Source organism: Periplaneta americana, chromosome 8, assembly GCF_040183065.1.
Source record: "Periplaneta americana isolate PAMFEO1 chromosome 8, P.americana_PAMFEO1_priV1, whole genome shotgun sequence".
NCBI classification, from domain to species: Eukaryota; Metazoa; Arthropoda; class Insecta; order Blattodea; family Blattidae; genus Periplaneta; species Periplaneta americana.
The window spans coordinates 136747279-136767752 of NC_091124.1; the positions used below are offsets into that span (position 1 = coordinate 136747279).

The 20474-nt window shown below is 36.2% G+C and overlaps 1 protein-coding gene across 2 annotated transcripts in view; it reads right to left on the bottom strand.

The window, feature by feature from the left end:
• Window positions 1-1914: 1914 nt before the first annotated feature.
• LOC138705085 (uncharacterized) overlaps window positions 1915-20474 on the bottom strand; it is a 236918-nt gene continuing 218358 nt past the window's right edge. Inside the window, exon 4 of one of the 2 annotated variants that reach the window (XM_069833703.1) lies at window positions 1915-3862. In XM_069833703.1, the coding sequence (XP_069689804.1) occupies window positions 3563-3862 (300 nt within the window). In that variant the 3' untranslated portion in view covers window positions 1915-3562. The remainder of the gene's footprint in view (window positions 3863-20474) is intronic. The other variant, XM_069833702.1, reaches the window with a different exon arrangement.

A 20474-nucleotide genomic window follows, 5' to 3' on the forward strand; every position in this document is an offset into this window, starting at 1 on the left:
ATGCTAGTGAAAATGGCTAAAGCTAGTGGAAACCCTATGAAGTAACTTAAATAGCACAAATCGATTTTAAAAACTTGAAGTCTCTAATAGCCAACGAAAAGGACAACTGAAATTTGACAGAAGAAAATGAAAAAGTGTTTCGATGAAAGTGAAGCAAATTCAAATTGTTTCTGAATTAAACAAGAAAATATTCATAAAGTACAATCATATTGATGAACAAGAACATACAGTAGAATTGACATACAACGCAAAGTCAAACTCAGGACTTGGAAGGATATAAATCTAAAATATGATTACATTGCTCCACTACCCATCTCCCAAAGTAAAGTATTTATCGATGTGCTATCAGTGTGACGAAATACACCCCATATTCCTGGCATTTATCACGGCAGTGATGAATAACATTAAATTCAGTGGCATTGTAAAACAAATTACTATACTTTTTGTAAATATTTATGTACATTTCTGTTTGTAGTTATGTAGTTACAATTCTGTTAAGTGTAAACTGTGACATTATCGCTCCTTCTTTCACAAGCAATACTATTGTATGTCACATACAATGTTCTTACCGGGAATTTATGTTAACTTTCTAATATTGTAAGTAACAATACGCATATAAGGAAAGATTTCAGAAAATGTGTTATCACTACAATGGAGTAAGACATCAATTTCAATAATGGTAATGCAAAGAAAAATGGCCTAATGAAAAATTCTGATTTTTTACAGCCATCCGAAGTTGTTTTTAATTCTACTGCAAAAGTTCATTTTGTCAGTTACAATGTTCTTCCTTGGGACCGTCGAATTGCAACATAAGGATGTTTATCAATTAAAAGAGAAGAACATTCAGACTGAGATTTTAGCATTCTCTATAAATTAAATTACTTTAAGAAACTCAAGAAGCAGTACTTTTAACTACACCTGTAACCTGCAACGAATAGTGAATTTTCATGTGTATTTATACGTTATGCAATAAGTTTGAATGTTATTTCGAGCATACATGGTTTTAAGAATGCGTTCCAAAGATCAGGAGTATGTAAAATGAGGGGAATAAGGATTTTGCCTAGGAATGGAATTCCACCATTACCCTTGACATCTCGGGATGGAACTCAACTATGTCCGAAGAAATTACTGGACGGAGTGCCATCTCAGAACTGACAGCGCGACGGCAAGACGGGGCGTCCCCTTCTATGTATAATCTTTTCGCTGTAAGAAAAATCCTAATATAAACAATAGCACGTGACTGAAGTGAGGCTTCATTGGCCGCTGTTTGGCGCCATAGATTTTCAGTACATGTTCCCTCCTACTGTTGTACATTCTGTTTCATGTTAAACATTTCCCGTTACTCGTCAAGTAGGTCTAACCTCACTACTATGCATTCATTTGCTTAGGAAACATTTACTTTATAATTACTGTGATTAAAACTTATTTAACTTATTATATACATTTAAGACTATTTGGTTTTCTCCGCTTTTGAGAGGGTTTCTACTCTTAAGTTTAATAACCAAGCACACCGAGGATGCAGAAGCCATACTTCAGTACCACGTGCTTACGTGAACAACTACGAGCTCAAGTGACGCCAGCTTGTTACAAGAACAGACTACCTCGGTATTACTGTATGTATTCATCCGCGTTCATAGTACATAACTGAACATAAAAGTAGCTTTTCTTTTACATATCGTTTTACATATGAGTGAAGTTATATGTTTCATTGTATTTAACAACTAGAATTTAATTTTTTATTGTCATATAATACAAGATGATAGTTTTCAAATATGGACAATATTTTCCTACGTCGTATGAGTGTTTCGACTAGCAGCCAATCACGGGTATGACAGCCACGTGCTTGTGTTTACATTAGGATTTTTCTTACAGCGAAAACAGTATAGATCACTGAAGCTGTACATCCCAGGTATTGCTCATGTTACACTAGGCCTATAGGAGGAGGATCTACATTACTCCAGTAATGAATATTGGGATAAGCAGAACACGGTGCTTCTGTCTATAATTTCAGGATCCTGATTTATTACAAAATATTTACGTTATATATGTTAAAAACGTGGTTTGAAACAGATAAGTTTAAATTAGATCAGTACAGTATAAAGCAATGTGGTCATAGTTAATTAACGTTTTCGTTCGTCTCCAAAATAGCATGATGTTATTGTCACCATTATTACCGTAAATTATTATTAGTGTTAGCATAAAGTAATCAAATCAGCATTAGCTCTCACCCATAACACCGTCACGTGGGCCGGTTGGTGCTCTCGCAGTTAAGTACATGGCCGCCAGGAACAAATGCATTAATACTGAAAAGACATAACCACGGCGAGCAGTTTCTCTGTCAATGCATCGGATTTAGGCACGTTTGCAGGATATAATCAATCCGCATCTGACCAACCGGTACCAATCTAGTGTTTGTCCCTATAATTTTTAACTAAATATCATTGTTAAACTTAATAAACAAATTCCAAACAGTGTAAAGTACATTTGAATAGCTTAATGAAGCAAAACCGTGTAACAAATATCACATTGGACAATCAACGTGAGTGTTGTGTCATAACTTACGTTAGCTAAGTAGTGACTTATTGTTCCACATCTTGATTTTGATGGGACGTTTTACGCAAATTCACTAATAGCGTGACTAATAAACAGTTTAGATTTATATTAAAATTAAACTATTCCAAACTTGTACTATGTTATTTAGACTAGGCAGTTAAAAAATTTCGTATAAGAAAAAACAAATATATCATTCTGGCTGAGAAAAAAATATTGATTTTGCTCCGAGAACAGAGTAAAAACTAACACGATCATTATGATCAATTGTTAATATTACTGAGTTGGGAGTGTAAACAATTCTTCAGGAATTCAATACAGTATTACCACATTGACAGGCTCCCAGAAATACAAGTTTTTAATCCATAACTGGTATCTAAACTGGCCTTTCTTTCATCTTCCTTAGCATCCTAAACAATGGCTTTATTCACAATAGTGAAATAAACGTTTTTAAATCACTCTCTCCATGACAACCAACACATTAGCAACAATAAAATCCATGCCACGCATTCATTCATTTATAACATTTTTACAAACAACCCATTACAAAGAAAATGATTAAAATTTAAAATTAAATTTAGACGCCAGCAGTGGATAAAATATTGTATAAACCAGAAAACATATTTAATGCGTCCGTGGAAATTATCACCATCGGCTTCGCCTCTGGCGCTAAACTCCCCACTCACGGATAAAATATAATTTTACTCTCTTATAGTATAAATTACTATTAAGTAACGAAAGTCACCATGAAAAATGATAATAAAAAAAAATGCGAGTACTCCAAGGGGCAGCAAGACACTTAAGCGCTTCGGATGTGACTGAAGAAGATGTTGCGTAGACCTTGGCAAATGTGTTCCTCGCTTTCTAATCTCATTTCTTCATACTCGACTCTTCTCGAACATGGCACATCAGCTTCTAGTCGCACCAATGGATCACAATGCAGTTTGCTCAGTCTTTTTAAGCGACCGTCTCATGTCTCGGCCACCGGCAGCTTGCAGGCACTGCCGATGCATCACCTCGTCGGCGCGTAGGGAGGTGGCGGCGTCGTCGGTACGCCGTATCGGTCCAGGGTCACTTCCTGCAACCTACTGATGGCTTGTCTGCTGCCGCTGTCTGCGGCAGAGCTGGTGGAGGGCGCGGAGGCTTCTGTGGTACAGGACAATAGTAAAGACGGACTCAGCTTGATGGCGTCCTCATAGCAGGGCGGCATATCTGCTACAGAGTCGTAGTCGGGAGGTTTCTGCTGCACGACACTGGGTTCCAACGAGCACGGTATTTCGATCACGTGGATCTGGTGGTCTAGCTCGGACACCTGCAACAACACACACTGCGTTACTGATAGCCATGCTCTGAATATATGAACTCAGGCACCACTATAATTTCAGCCCAAAATATACAGTAGGCTAATTATTATCATCAGCAACATTACATTGTAGGTTCTTTGAAATCTACTGTATTACACCTCCATTTTATTCTTCATATCTTATTCTATAGTCCCAAAATAGTTCTGCCTATCGGATTATAGTTGTAAGAAACTGCCATGAGCTAAGAGATTGCAGGCCTACGGAGTGAAGTTACGATTCAACCAAGCGAAGCACTTTTCTTCTTAATGAACTAGGTGTGTAAAATCAGGTAAGTCAAAAAAGTGAATTTTGAGAAAACTCTATTTGAAATTTAAAGAATTCAACATAAATCCTGTAATCCTAGAAAGAAGGAAGGATCTACATGGGAATATTGTGTTAGTCTCTTAGAAGTTTTTAGGCAGTGAAGTGACCACTGTGATACATTTTTCATCCTTTAACACTTCTATTTTGAAAGTAATGCACGGATTATTTATTTGTACTTAACCTCTTATTCACAACGTTATCTTCGATTTGTCTTGTTTTACACATGGTATATAAAATAGACTGGACATTAATAAAAGTAGTATAACAGCATTTGTGATGTTGAAACACAGAGTTTTAAGAATTGTGAATTATACCTGAAAATTGTAACTTTATGGACACATCACTAATTCCCTTTGTAAGTACAAATCATTTCACTCGGAATCATACACAATAGCAAACACAAAAATAATCTAAGTTAGCTAAAATTGCAACACCAATAATAATAATAATAATAATAATAATAATAATAATAATAATAGTTTATTTAACCTGGAAGAGTTAACGGTACACATATCGACAAAGAGGGTGACAAATATTCCTCCCCTATTCATACATGTTAAAACGGAGATACATAAAGGGGAGGGAAAAGTTCTAGAAAATATTTAACTATAGTGCTTGGGGAGCTGATTTAAATTACTAACTTGACTGTTTTACACGCCATTAGGCCTACACATGTAGTGCATAAGAGAATAAGTCAATATTGACTGTTTTTACACACCATTACATATGTTGTGCATAACAGGATAAGTCAATATTTACTGACTTGACTGATTTTACACGCCAAACATATATATTTCTGGACATGGCTGCATATGCACGTGTCCGTAACTTTGTACAGAACACTGATATGGCTTAGCCGACTACACACAAAAAATAGGCCATTTTTTTAAGTGGCTGAATGCCTGTAACTAATTTTAGCACTTTTGTGACAACCGTTTTTACACACCCACTATGGTTAACAGTGAAGTTACTACGCGTTCAGAAGACATTCGCTGCAATATTCATACATATGCTACACCGAAAGACGCGTTTAAGCCATTCAATTAAATAGAAACTCCTTGTAAGCTTACTGTAATCACAGCTGAACAGCCTACCAGTACGAGATTAATTAATTAATATATAATGGGAAAAGTCTCAATTACAATAGACAGTACAAAATTATAGTGACGTGGCTTGTGCAGCAAACGCTGCAAACTAAGATCATTAGAAGTTCAAATTAAAATTTTTCAGATTTATTCCCAATGGAGAATACCATATATTTTAGAAGTTATTTGCTTCCATAATAGTGAAACATATCCCTCTGAATGGTTTTCTTCATGCTAAATACTTTATTGAACCTATACATCTTCAGTTTTTTGAGTTTAAAAACGAAAACGCAAGTAACAATGTCAGGACGATCAGTCATTTTTACATGTAGGAGTAAAGGAATAGCTATTTCAGGTCATTGTGGATTGTAGGTGAGAGTTAAGAAAATATCAGATTTGCTATGTTTTCCAACAATAGACATAGCATCTTGGTATAGCTGCTGCATGTTTCGTGAACTACCCTCAAATGTAGAAGGTAGAATCATTTTATCCTGTCAAGAGATCTTGCTAAAGTGATCGGGATACTTCAACATTTTGTAGGCCTCTTATTCTATCAGTAAGTAATACCTTTTGGTCTTTCCTTAGCCACTATAATTTTTGCCCTTCCTACAGACAATACTGAAGAGAATCACACATACAAATATCAACATCACTTACTTACAAATGGCTTTTAAGGAACCCGCAGGTTCATTGCCGCCCTCACATAAGCCCGCAATTGGTCCCTATCCTGAGCAAGATTAATCCAGTCTCTACCATCATATCCCACCAAACTCAAATCCATTTTAATATTATCCTCCCATCTACGTCTGCCTTCCTCAAGGTCTTTTCCCTTCAGGTCTTCCAACTAACACTCTATATGAATTTCTGGATTCGCCCATACGTGCTACATGCCCTGCCCATCTCAAATATCTGGCTTTAATGTTCCTAATTATGTTAGGTGAAGAATACAATGCGTGTAGTTCTGCGTTGTGTAACTTTCTCCCTTCTCCTATAACTTAACCCCTCTTAGCCCCAAATATTTTCCTAAGCATCTTATTTTCGAACACCCTTAATCTCTCGTCCTCTCTCAAAGTGAGAGTCCAAGTTTCACAACCATAAAGAACAACCAGTAGCATAACTGTTTCATAAATTCTAACTTTCAGCTTTAAATATTTACACCACACCGCCATTAAATATATGGAAAACACCCATACCACTTGATTAATAACTATAAATATATTTCATTTTTAATAACAATATTGTTATCTTACGTAAGTTTTGTATATACTACTACATAACCGTCACTCAGTAAATATTATAGAATTGAAGATCTAACTTCAGATATTCTCTACGCCTACTTATATAAACCCAAAAGATTTCACTATTATATCATCAATAAAGCATTAATCTATATAATTAGTGACAAATTCATCATGGCATTCATTACAATAATATTTAATTTTTAATGTTTATAATGTCATCAAACATTTTTAAGTTTTGTAATTTTTAATAACCAATACACAGACAGTTGTACTCAGAAAATTACATACCAGATAATCTGGCCTGTAAATTCTTCTTAGTAAATCGAAGGTTTTAATAACCAATATTACAGAAACGTTCTGAAAAAGTTACACAAATGAAGATCGATATATTGGAATTATGATGACAGAGAATCTGATCCACCTGAACTCTAAATATGTCAGCAATCCTGCAGGTCGTAGCCTTCGTGTAATATTGTTTATTGTAGTGTGTTTGTGTTTTGTTTTATTCTGAAAATCCATTATGTATTTCTCAAAACTGACGAGAGATGAGTTTTGAAAAATACGAAAATTATGTAGGAAAATTAACATTTCACTGAAAACTACTATTTTTCTGAAAAAAAAAAGTTGGGTTCCAAGCTTCAAAATGAGGTGTCATTTATTAAAATCCGTTCAGCCGTTTTCCCGTAATTTCCATTACCAGTTCAAGTAATATATAATATAGATATAGAAGTGATAAAAATAAAAGACATGAAAAAAAGTTATCATAGATATAAATACAAGATGTTTAATTTAATTTCAAAATTGAATTAAAGTTTATTTTTTATATTTGCAAGATGTAAAATGTAAAACTGAAAATGGCAACATAGTCAACTGTTGACAGATTACATGACAGTTAATCACAAGATTACCTGTTGTAGACCACGTCACGCCTCACACTAGCAAACTTGTCAGTCCCAAATGGTAGTTCCACTATTCTTTGAATGTAATTTGGTCAGTACGAGTATATTGACACCAAATGTTTTAAGTATTGATTATTTCTAGTGGACTTTATACTTCTCATTCTAATATGTTTATTATTTTTAACGTTTGAAGCTTCATTCAGCTGCTTGTCTTCAAAATCTCACCTCCGTAGAGACGTCGTTTGACTCGTTCTCTTAGAATCAAAGGTTCACGTCGCAGATCATCGCTGGAAGGGAGATAGATGTATGAAGACACTGTTCATTTTCCAACTTTGTTTTTAAGATTTCAATATACAGATTGGGAGGGATACACGTGCAAATTGTTTGTTATTTGTTTAAGAAAAATGCAAGTGAAATAAGCCCTATTTACTTTTTTCTTGCCCTTATAGTTCTTCCATAAATGTGTCGTGTATTTTATGGTATGATGTTTTATGAATGGTAGTACTATGAAACGAAGACCTTTAGGGAGGCCGAGACGTAGATGGGAAGATAATATTAAAATGGATTTGAGGGAAATGGGATATGATGCTAGAGAATGGATTAATCTTGCAAAGAATAGGGACCAATGGCGGGCTTATGTGAGGGCGGCAATGAACCTCCGGGTTCCTTAAAAGCCAGTAAGTAAAGTAGTAGTAGTAGTAGTACTATGAAACGCCTGTCAGTTTAGACTATACGCACGTCTTTCGATATCATTATTATTCCAGCATGAACAGTTAAGGGTGAGATTCGAACGTATTACAAAATAAATCATGAATACAATCATGTGCCAATGTAAAAAGGTTATTATGTTTGAGTACGTGATAAATTATTTGATAACCTGTTACACCGCAAAGACCTTCATGGTAAGCCTGGACAGTAGACAACCCCCACAAGTTTAGACCTCCGCGAAACTAGTGAGGCGTTCGTAAAGGAAACAAATCGCCTGGAAGTATTAACTAACTAACCCTAAAACATTGAATTGTTTCAGATCTAAAAAATAACTTTGAAGATAGAGAAATTTGTTCCATAATATAGTTCAGTGTACTATCACCGATTACCTCTACAAATATTTGCAAGTAGGCAATACCCCTCCCACCCTGTAATTGTGCAGCACAGCCAATTCATAAATGAAAATTAAGCAATTTAAAAACTAGATTTGTTCAATGGATTCATCCTTGGCACTGTTTACTTTTTTATTGGTATTTGCATGTATTTTTAATCGGTTATTTAACGATGCTTTATCAACTATTCGGTTATTATTATCGTGGATAGAATGGTGAGAGTGAGATGGTATTTGGCGAGATGAGACTGTGGATTCGCCGTATATTATATGACATTCACCATACAATTTTGGAAAACCTCGGAAAAAACCCAACCAGGTAATCAGCCCGAGCGGGAATCGAACCAACGTCCAAGCGCAACTCTAGATAGGCAGTAAGCGCCTCAGCCGACTGAGCTACATCGGTGGCTTATTTGCATGTAATGTTGGCTTTTGAAGAAATCTATAGATATGAGCCATTATAATTAATTTATTTATAGCCTATTGATTTTCTGTAAAATGTTTTAATTATTTATCAGAATAACTTGATCACGTTCCTGAAGTGGAATGAAACATTTTACGTTTCGTGTCTTTTATCTTAGATTTTCACATTTAACTCTAAGAATGTATTCTGGATACGATACTCATTTCATTAAAGGCACTGGTATACTTATTTTATATGGTTGTTAAATTACCACGAATTGCTTTTGCTAGATCAATACTGAGATAAATACTGGAAATGCTCAGGAAAGAAAATAAATAAATGCGCTTCAAAAATCTACTAAATTAACAGCATAATAAATATAAAAATAAATATTTGTAGTCGCAATTCTACAACTAAAAGTATCACGACATTAACTGTAGTGCTCAAACCTGGAACATACAAACTAAGGACCCAAACGAAGCTGTATACTGAAATGGATATTTTAAGAAGACGTAGGTGATTAACAGAGAGAACACAATGATATAATTATGATTATAGGAAGTAATCCGGATATTATCGCTTTTGTTGGAATAACGAGACTGTGTTATTATGTTAATGGCTAAAGCTAAAACTCACTAAATTTTCATATCCTAAGAGGCTTTGTCGTAAAATTGTACTGTATTTTGGGAATTTTTCCTCATACATTAAGGTGTCATTTTTGTGGCAGAATAAAGCATAAAATAATTATTCACGGTCGATATGTGTACAGAATCAATGTCTAATGGGACAATAGCTATTATGTTTGGATCTAATGATAGTTTGTCTACAATATATATATACTTGCTTACTTACTTACAAATGGCTTTTAAGGAACCCGAAGGTTCATTGCCGCCCTCACATAAGCCCGCCAGCGGTCCCTATCCTGAGCAAGATTAATCCAGTCTCTATCATCATACCCCACCTCCCTCAAATCCATTTTAATATTATCCTCCCATCTACGTCTCGGCCTCCCTAAAGGTCTTTTTCCCTCCGGTCTCCCAACTAACACTCTATATGCATTTCTGGATTCGCCCATACGTGCTACATGCCCTGCCCATCTCAAACGTCTGGATTTCAAGTTCCTAATTATTTCAGGTGAAGAATACAATGCGTGCAGTTCTGTGTTGTGTAACTTTCTCCATTCTCCTGTAACTTCATCCCGCTTAGCCCCAAATATTTTCCTAAGCACCTTATTCTCAAACACCCTTAACCTATGTTCCTCTCTCAGAGTGAGAGTCCAAGTTTCACAGCCATATAGAACAACCGGTAATATAACTGTTTTATAAATTCTAACTTTCAGATTTTTGGACAGCAGACTGGATGATAAGAGCTTCTCAACCGAATAATAACAGGCATTTCCCATATTTATTCTGCGTTTAATTTCCTCCCGAGTGTCATTTACATTTGTTACTGTTGCTCCAAGATATTTGAATTTTTCCACCTCTTCGAAGGATAAATCTCCAATATTTATATTTCCATTTCGTACAATATTCCCGTCACGAGACATAATCATATACTTTGTCTTTTCGGGATTTACTTCCAAACCGATCGCTTTACTTGCTTCAAGTAAAATTTCCGTGTTTTCCCTAACCGTTTGCGTATTTTCTCCTAACATATTCACGTCATCTGCATAGACAAGAAGCTGATGTAGCCCGTTCAATTCCAAACCCTGCCTGTTATCCTGAACTTTCCTAATGGCATATTCTAAAGCGAAGTTAAAAAGTAAAGGTGATAGTGCATCTCCCTGCTTTAGCCCGCAGTGAATTGGAAAAGGATCAGATAGAAACTGACCTATACGGACTCTGCTGTATGTTTCACTGAGACACATTTTAATTAATCGAACTAGTTTCTTGGGAATACCAAATTCAATAAGAATATCATATAATACTTCCCTCTTAACCGAGTCATATGCCTTTTTGAAATCTATGAATAACTGATGTACTGTACCCTTATACTCCCATTTTTTCTCCATTATCTGCCGAATACAAAAAATCTGATCAATAGTCGATCTATTACGCCGAAAACCGCACTGATGATCCCCAATAATTTCATCTACGTACGGAGTTAATCTCCTCAAAAGAATATTGGACAAAATTTTGTACGACGTCAACAAAAGTGATATTCCTCGAAAGTTACCACAGTTCGTTTTGTCCCCCTTTTTAAAAATAGGTACAATTATGGACTCCTTCCATTGTTCTGGTACAATTTCCTTTTCCCAAATAGCAAGTACAAGTTTATAAATTTCGCTATATAATGCACTTCCACCCTCTTGTATTAATTCTGCTGGAATTTGATCGATACCTGGAGACTTGTACTTTTTCAGATTTTCTATCGCAATTTCGACTTCTGAAATCGTGGGTTCGGGTATAAATGGCTCAGCAGTTTGTATTTCAATATCGTCCCGATCATTTCTATTTGGCCTATGTACATTTAGTAGTTGCGCAAAATAGTTTTTCCATCTGTTTAGGATTGATGAAGAGTCTGCAAGCAAGTCACCATTCTCATCCTTGATCACGTTTACCCTTGACTGATATCCGTTCTTAAATTCCTTTATACCCTTATATAAATCTCGAATGTTTTTATTCTTACTATTTGTTTCTACCTCATTCAGTTTTTCCTTCAAGTAACCTCTCTTTTTATTCCTAAGTGTACGACTTGCTTCCCGTCTTTCATTGAAATAATTATCTCTATTCTCCTCAACTGGATCCTGTAAGAATTTCAATTTTGCCTGTTTCCTTCTTTCTACTACCATGCAACAATCTTCATCAAACCACGGTTTCTTTTTCTTAGTTTCATAATAACCTATGCTCTGCTCAGCTGCAATTTTGATACTATCTCTGATATTTTCCCACACGCTATTAACATCTAATTCTTTCTCAACTTCGTCGGAACTTTCTAAAGTGGCAAACCTATTCGAAATTTCGACCTGATAATTTTGCTTAGCTTCCTCGTCCTTTAATTTCAAAATATTGAATTTAGTAATATTAACTTGTTGCTCTACTCGCTTGGCTACTGATAATCTTTCTCTTAATTCTCCAATCACCAAATAATGGTCAGAATTACAGTCTGCACCTCTGAAAGTTCGAATATCTACTATACTAGTATGTCTCCGTTTATCTATCAAGACGTGATCTATTTGGTTGTGTGTCAATCCATCTGGAGAAGTCCAAGTATATTTATGTATATCCTTATGGGGGAATGTTGTACTTTTGACAATTAAATTTTTCGATGTGGCAAAGTTGACTAATCTAACTCCATTGTCACTACTAATTGCGTGTAGGCTCTCTTTTCCAATAGTTGGTCTAAAAATATCCTCCCGTCCTACTTTAGCGTTGAAATCCCCCAATAAAATTTTCATATGATATCTAGGGAACTGATCAAAAGTATGTTCCAATTCCTCATAGAAGCTATCCTTTATATAGTCGTCTTTCTCTTCTGTAGGGGCGTGAGCATTTATAGCTATGATGTCGCACCATCTACCCTTAAGTACTAAATATGATAACCTGTCACTGATAAATTCGACCTTTTTTACTGCTGATTTTATTCTTTTATGTACAAAGAATCCTGTTCCTAATTGGTGATTATTGTTTCCTTCCCCATAATACAACAAGTAATCTCCTATTTGTGATATGCCATTCCCATCTAACCTAACCTCTTGTACTCCCACAAAGTCTATTCTATATCTAGCTAGTTCTTTTGCTACTAATGTTACCCCTCCTGTTCTATAAAGACTAGTTACGTTCCAAGTGCCAAATCTCAAAACCTTATTCCTTTGCTGTGGTCGTGCCAGAGAATCAGTCCTATTCCGAGGCTTACTGTAGGAATTCGTAACAAGCTGTTTTTTACGGTGATGGGTTGTTAGCCCTTCGCCCAACCCCCAAGCTGGAGGACCACCCCTTATCGGCTGTCCACGACTGCTTATTCAATATATTCGCAGCTACCCTCCATATCTGGAGGCCGTCTCCTCTATCCGCAACCTGAGGACGCGCCATGCCGTGGTGATAGGGACCCACCATACATGGTCAATATATATATATATATATATATATATATAGATATATATATATTATTGGGTTATTTTACGACGCTGTATCAACATCTAGGTTATTTAGCGTCTGAATGATATGATGGTGATAATGCCGGTGAAATGAGTCCGGGGTCCAGCACCGAAAGTTACCCAGCATTTGCTCGTATTGGGCTGAGGGAAAACCCCGAAAAAACCTCAACCAGGTAACTTGCCCCGACCGGGGTTCGAACCCGGGCCACCTGGTGTCTACAATATTAAGCCCACTAAAGAATGCATAACTGTGAACAATGTCCAATGACTCATCGTAAGTACGAGTATGTGATATTTTGGCTAAGTAAGTTGATCTACACATTATAAGGTTTAATAGTAACATAACGTCTACAGGAATAAAATGTATAATGTCTAAACATTTTAATAAATTATTATTACAGTTTGAGGACATGTCGGAAAAAAGCTGCTTCATTATCTTTAGCATTCAGTCCCGCAGTTTTATTCCATACCGAACGCTACAGAAAGGCAAATCTCCAAGTATAACTTGTCAACATGACTAGGTCTAGACGAATTTCCGAATAACGATAATCAGTCCGTAAGAGTAACTTAACTTCATATCTAAGCAGAGGCGAGTTTCCGATTGTCGATACGATACTATTCGGCTAAACAGGAAACCTCTATTCCCCCTCCCCCGCTTGTCTACCCACAAATCCTTGCTGCTATTAGGATATACTGTAACATTCGAGAATATCCCGATAATATAGGTAGCGATAGGTGCTGAAGAGCTGTTCGAGCGATCGAGCCGAAGTGCACGGCTCATACAACAGTTCTAGTGACGGTGTTACATGATCGAATTTTCCAATGTTACAAACGAAACGAACGCAGATATTGTGAACACGCTGTTATCTGTGGGCGAGATCAATATTTAGATTCGTGAATAGAGAATCACTTTTGTATTGCTGTTGCAGCTGTTACAATTACCATCAATAATAGTACTACTGTCGCTACCACTGTTAGTGCTATTATTATCACTATTACTAATGCTACTGCTACTAAGCCACCGGCGTGGCTCAGTCGGTTAAGGCGCTTGCCTGCTGATCTGAAGTTGCGTTCGGGCGCGGGTTCGATCCCCGCTTGGGCTGATTACCTGGTTGGGTTTTTTCCGAGGTTTTCCCCAACCGTAGTGTGAATACAAGGTAATCTATGGCGAATCCTCGGCCTCACCTCGCCAAATATCATCTCGCTATCACCAATCTCATCGACGCTAAATAACCTAGTAGTTGATACAGCGTCGTTAAATAACCAACTAAAATAAAAAATTAAAAAATACTGCTACTAAAATGATTACTATTAATACTACTACTACTGTTACTGCTACTACAATTAATACTACTCATACTACTGTGACTGTTACTATTATTACTTCTATTACTGATATTTTACTGCTGTTAATGCTTTATTGCTACCATAATTACTACCGTACTACTGCTTCTTTTAATAGTGTTACTGCTACCACAATTACTGTTACTGATAGAACTGCTGCTGTTAATGCTGTTACTGCTACCACAATAATTACTACTGATATTACTACTGGTGTTACTTATACTGCTAGCACAATTACTACACCTGGTAGGTCCACTACTGCCTTTATTGCTACTAGAAATTACTACTGCTGCTGTTATTGCTACTGCTATTACAATAAAATTTATTAGCCTATTACTCAGGGGCGTATTTTGCCGGCAACCGGGGCTACCGGCGGTAGCCTAAGGAAATTAAAAAAGAAAAAGTTTATAATATAACATAATTTAATAATTTTGTATTATTAGTTTTACCATAGTAATTAAAATTAAAGTAATTGTTAGATATATTTTGTGTAATAATAGGGTCAGCGGTAGCCCAAACCCTTTAACCAGTATACGCCACTGCTATTACTACTGATGTGGTATTGCTGCAATTATTACTAATTAAGCTACTACTACTACTACTATTACTAGGCCTACTACTATTGCTGCTGCTGCTGCTACTGCTGCTGCTGCTGCTGCTGCTGCTACTACTACTACTACTACTACTACTACTACTACTACTACTACTACTACTACTACTACTACTACTACTACTACTACTACTACTACTACTACTAGGTATATATATCCCCGTTTTGCATTACTCCTAAATGAAACGAAATGGAACGGAATACAAAATAAAATTGCTTTGTAAAATATAAATTTTCATAACCAGTCGTTTAGTAACAAACTGAAAAAGAATACAACAATCAGCTGAAAATTATTGTTAAACAGATGTCATTGTACTGTATGGCAGCTTTAATAAAATAGATTGCACAGCCCAATTCATAAATATAAGACAGAGATTCTGTACACGAAACATGATTAAATTTTTTAACACAGCATATTATCATGGGGAAACGAGAGGTTCCGCTGTTAAGGGTTGTGTGAAGTGTGGAAGACCGATTTAAACTACTGGAGATCAAGAGTTACTAAATAATTGATTAAATGACGATCTTACTCGTATTAATTGTGTAAGCATGTGCGGCTTACAGCTGTTTCGGTGCTTCTTCACATCATCCTCAGAGCCTACTAGATCTCGGCGTCATTTCGAACTTCGCTGCCTGTTGTGTGGGTGTGTTCGATTGTTGAAAAGCGTTGAAATGTGGTGTCAAATAGTGTGTGTGTTCTGAAATTGATCTCTGTGTTAAGAATTTGATCAGGATGTGTTTTGGTGTGTCTCTATATTTCATATTGTTCTAGTGTGTTGAGTTTTTAGTTTTTGGGTTGTATGTGTAGGATTTACATGTCTGTACTTATGTTATTGTATGTGTGGTTATGTGTTCGGCATATGTAGATCTATTGTGTCCTCTGGTTATTGCTTTAATGTGTTGTTTGTATCGAGTTTGGAATGGTCTGCCTTTCTGTCCAATGTAGAAACTGTCGCAACTATTGCATGTCAGTTTGCATACGCCTGTGTGATTATATTTATTTGTTTGTGTTGTTTGTGTGTTGAGATGTCTTTGTAGTGTGTTTTCTGTTCTGTATGCTATGTTGTATTTCTGTTTTCTGAATGAGTATGCGATCCTGTGTGTGTTTTTGTTTTCGTGTGTTAGTGTGATGTATTTCTTGTGTTCTTGTGTTTGTGTTGTGTTTTTGTGTTTGTTGGGTTTCTGTTTTGTCTTCCTTATGATGTTGTCTATTATGTTTGGGTTGTAATCATTTTCTTGTGATATGTATTTGATTGTGTTCACTTCTTCATTGTAGTGTTGTTGGCTCATGGATATGTGGAGTAATCTGTGTACAATTGTTCTGAATGCAGCATGTTTGTGTTGTGTGGGGTGATTAGATGTGTTGTGTATGTGTGTGGTTGTGGTGGTTGGTTTTCTGTGTATTTTGAAGGTGTGTTTGTTGTCAACTTTTGTTATGGTGATGTCTAGGAAATTTAGGGGAAACCCGGGCAAAGCGGATAAGCTAAGAACAAACAATGCCACAGGCTATATTTTGGTGCTCCCGAAATAAAATCTTCATGACATTGGTGGTGACACATGTTGTCCATATATATAAAAAAACAGCAATTCGTTTCTCGTACCTACGGACAGTGATATGATTTGACAAAGAAAATATAGTTAATTATTCGCTTTACCCGGGTGCATGGGCAAAGCGAATAATTAACCCGGGCAAAGTGAATATCCCTATAACATTTTCACATTTCTATTTAATTTTTATTCACTGATAATAAAATTAAATCAATACATAAACACGATGTTAATGAGTTATATGAGACGATAGGATATGTTATTTACAGCCCATTACAGCACGTTAGATTAGTACAAAATACAAATTTGGACAAGTCGACGTTTCACTAGCAGTGAAGACTTGGATTTCTTCTGCTTTTGCTCCTGCCCATAAGTTACTTCTCTTTCAACGTTTTTAATCGGTCCTAGATGTAAGAACTTCAGAGCGCTGATATTTTATTCGTTGAACTCATATCTTTCGAGCATCCACTTCTGGCACTGGTCTCAATCAAAAGAACTGACCTGGATTCTCTTGCTGACGATGTTGAGGGTTTTGGTGTAACCAGAACTTAAAATCTGAGTGTAATTGATATATTGAATATTCCTTCAATCTCTCAAGATAACGACATCACAGAGGTGGTTGATTCTGAGTGAGAATTAACTGTTTCTTCAGCCGCTGAAGAAGCTGGCACCACATAATTTGTTAAATCTGAGCCAGCTGTCGTTTAACTGATTTCTATCTCAATTGGGCGATCTGTAAGTTGATCTGGAGCAAAATCTTCATCAACAAACATGTTGTGGTTGTATGGCCAGATAGCAGAACCACTGATTGGAAGATTTTATTTCTTCAAGTACTTTCTTCATGGCTTCTTCAGACCATTTGGCTTGTTCCGTCTTCCTTTTGAAAAATGAAACCATGTGAAAACACATTACGACCTTTTTAAGTAAAAATTAAGATCAGTGTTACTGATTTATAATTTAATTAGTGTGACTTAATGCCTCCACTATGTAAAATGATCTAACACGCTTTATTACAATAGACAAATACATACAAAATACAGCTAACACTTATAAAGTCAAATAAAAGTGGCAGGGCAAAGCGGATAAGTTTTCCACTTCGCCCTATTCACTTTGCCCGCAGACGCCATTTCGCTTTTTATTTAAGGTTATACAAACATAAACGCCAATAATCTTCTTCGTAAGTACGGCACTTTAAAAGTAATCGTATCGCCTATATATTACTGTCACATAACAAAAAGTTTCTGCAGTATTGTGTGTTGTACATTTGTTCCTCGTACCTTGAAATATTTTAAGAAAACAGTCAATTCTCTTCAAACACACGCTGACTTCTTCTCTCACTAGCTAGAATGACGACAAGTCAGTTCCAATAGCAAAATCTAGTTGGGATTCTTCCCCAACATAGCAGAAAGCGCTACCTGTTGGCGTTTCTAAGAAATATGCATTATTCTCTTTGCCCGGGTTATTCGTTTTGCCCTGGTCTTCCCTATGGAGAGTTCCAGTGTGTATTGGAGTTTTGGGTGTATTTTGTTTATGTAATGGTGTCGTTTGTGTATTTGTCGTTTGTTTCCTTTGTATAGTATGAGTATGTCGTCTACGTACGAAAGTGTATGAAAGATTCAACATGGATTATCACGAGTTACTTTTAAGTCTACATGCATTAACTAGTCTGTGTGATCAGTAAACTCTCGCAGAAATATTCTCTCTGCTTCAGAAAGAATTGACTTTCGAAATGCAAGTTCAGGCTGTGATAAAACCAGAATTTTATATAAAATATCATTATGACCATCACCATCATCATGATCTATCTTCAAGGTTTAGAACTTTTGTTCCCGCTCTATGAGGATCTAGAATGTCAACGTTCATAATATATGTAATGTAGTAACTTGCTCATGTGGCCACTATGGCGCAAGGCCACCGACAATGCAAAACAAGGACACACATCTAGTTCTGCTGGGCGGGAAGTAACATTTCTCTTCTCTATAGGCAATGAAACTCTGATCCTCTGGATTTGTACTCGTAGATTATGTGCCATAACGGACAACTTTTCTGTCCTATCATCTTCGGTCAGTAGATCCGACTTTCAGAGGTTCCAAGGCTCCAACGTAATCGAGAAAGACGAACAAAAAACTTTTGGAAGGCTAGTTTTGAAGGACAAATAAGCAAGAGTTTCATGTCGTAGATTGATGGCGCTGTTCCTGATTGAGAATTCTTCTCACAAAATGTACAGGCTACCTGTAGCATAATAATTTATTTAATTGGATAATAAAATCATGTATTTGTGCGTCAAGGTCCAATTGAAAACGTAATGTGTGTATGTGTGCCTAAGTGTATGTGTGGGAGACAACTGACACAGAAGTGTGTGTGTGGTTATACAAATAACAGAAAACTGTGACGTGTAAAGCATAGATTGACGCAGTTAGGACACTATTCTTGTTCTATTGTTCTGCCTTAATTCATCGGAATTTTACAGTAGTCCACTCACGGGATTGTGGGACTCTATACCACTCCAACCCGCTCTCGGCCGATATGAGCCTAGAAAACGGAGGAGGCATTAGCCTGATCCACTAGCTATTCTCATGATTATGAGGCAGAAAGATAGAAAGGCCGATGTTATCCCCAGGTTTAGATAGGCCTAGGTGATACTCATCTGCAAGTAATATACCTCTGAAATATTGCAACCACTGCTGAAATATATTTTTTTAGCCATTCCTGATTCTTTTCCCATCCAAATTGAGTTGACAGGTCTGAACTATGCTCTGGCAGCCAGGAATACACCTTAGGGAACGACTTGAGGAGCGATATGTACCTTATTGCATGCACGAGGCTCTCGACTCTGACCTATCCCCAACTCATAATAAGCCAGGTTAAGCCTCGGCAACCCTAGTTATAATAAGTTTCTATTACCGATATTATTAGGATATGGCATTCATAATGAGAAATAAGATCAATTAGTAATTATTTTCATTTAAAACGCCCCTGGTATTAGACTCAATGATATTTAGAGTGCAAGTTCCCTATGAGCTTGAAATTTCCAAAATAGTAATTTATCCTAATATTAAAATTAAATACCAATCCAAGGGAGAAGGTCTGATTTCAGTAAAGGCATAATTATTTCCCTTGTTTTTACGTCTTGATCCCTTGTTTTGTTGTTGTTTAGTCAACTGTCTGAAGACAGGTCACAAGTGATACCAACAAGGCACCACCTATCAGGCAACTAATCCAAGAGATAATGGGTAGGGCGGCTAATTATATTCCTTAATTGTTGTTTTTTAGAACATTGTTCATTAGCTGTTTCTTTCCATAATTCATCAAATTATTGAAGATAAATTTCACACAATGGGATCCTATTTTTACACAAGTAGAATCTAATTTATGAGATTTATATCTTGAAAAATTGTTCCTTTCGAATGAAATGTTGCCATGAGACTATATTGCATTGTACAATTATTGTAAACATAACTTTTCGACGTGGTATTATTGCCTTGTGCGGAACTCTTCTAATTTTTATTGTCTATCGGAGGTAGATGAGATTTTGTTTTGAAGTATTTGAGAATATGTTGAGGAATCGACATTTTCAGACCAATGTTTCACCTCATAAAATGGTATATTAAGTTAAGTCATAATATTTCAGGAAATCGGCAAACATGTTGTCATCAGATATTTTATGATTTTTCTATTTGTTTGCAATTTCTTGATATTGAATAGTACGATAACCATACTGTCGCACAGCTTGTAAATTAATTTTTAGTAATTATTTAACCTTTAGTATATTTACTGAATGTTCCTTAGGGCAGCAAGGATTGGTAAAATATTAAATTAACAGAGCATTTTCTAGTTTTCGCTTTTAGTTTTGCAGCCATCTAGCGTCAAAAGATTCTATTAATACGAAAACTGTAACACCACTGCCATCTGGCGAGTGAGATTCTAACTAC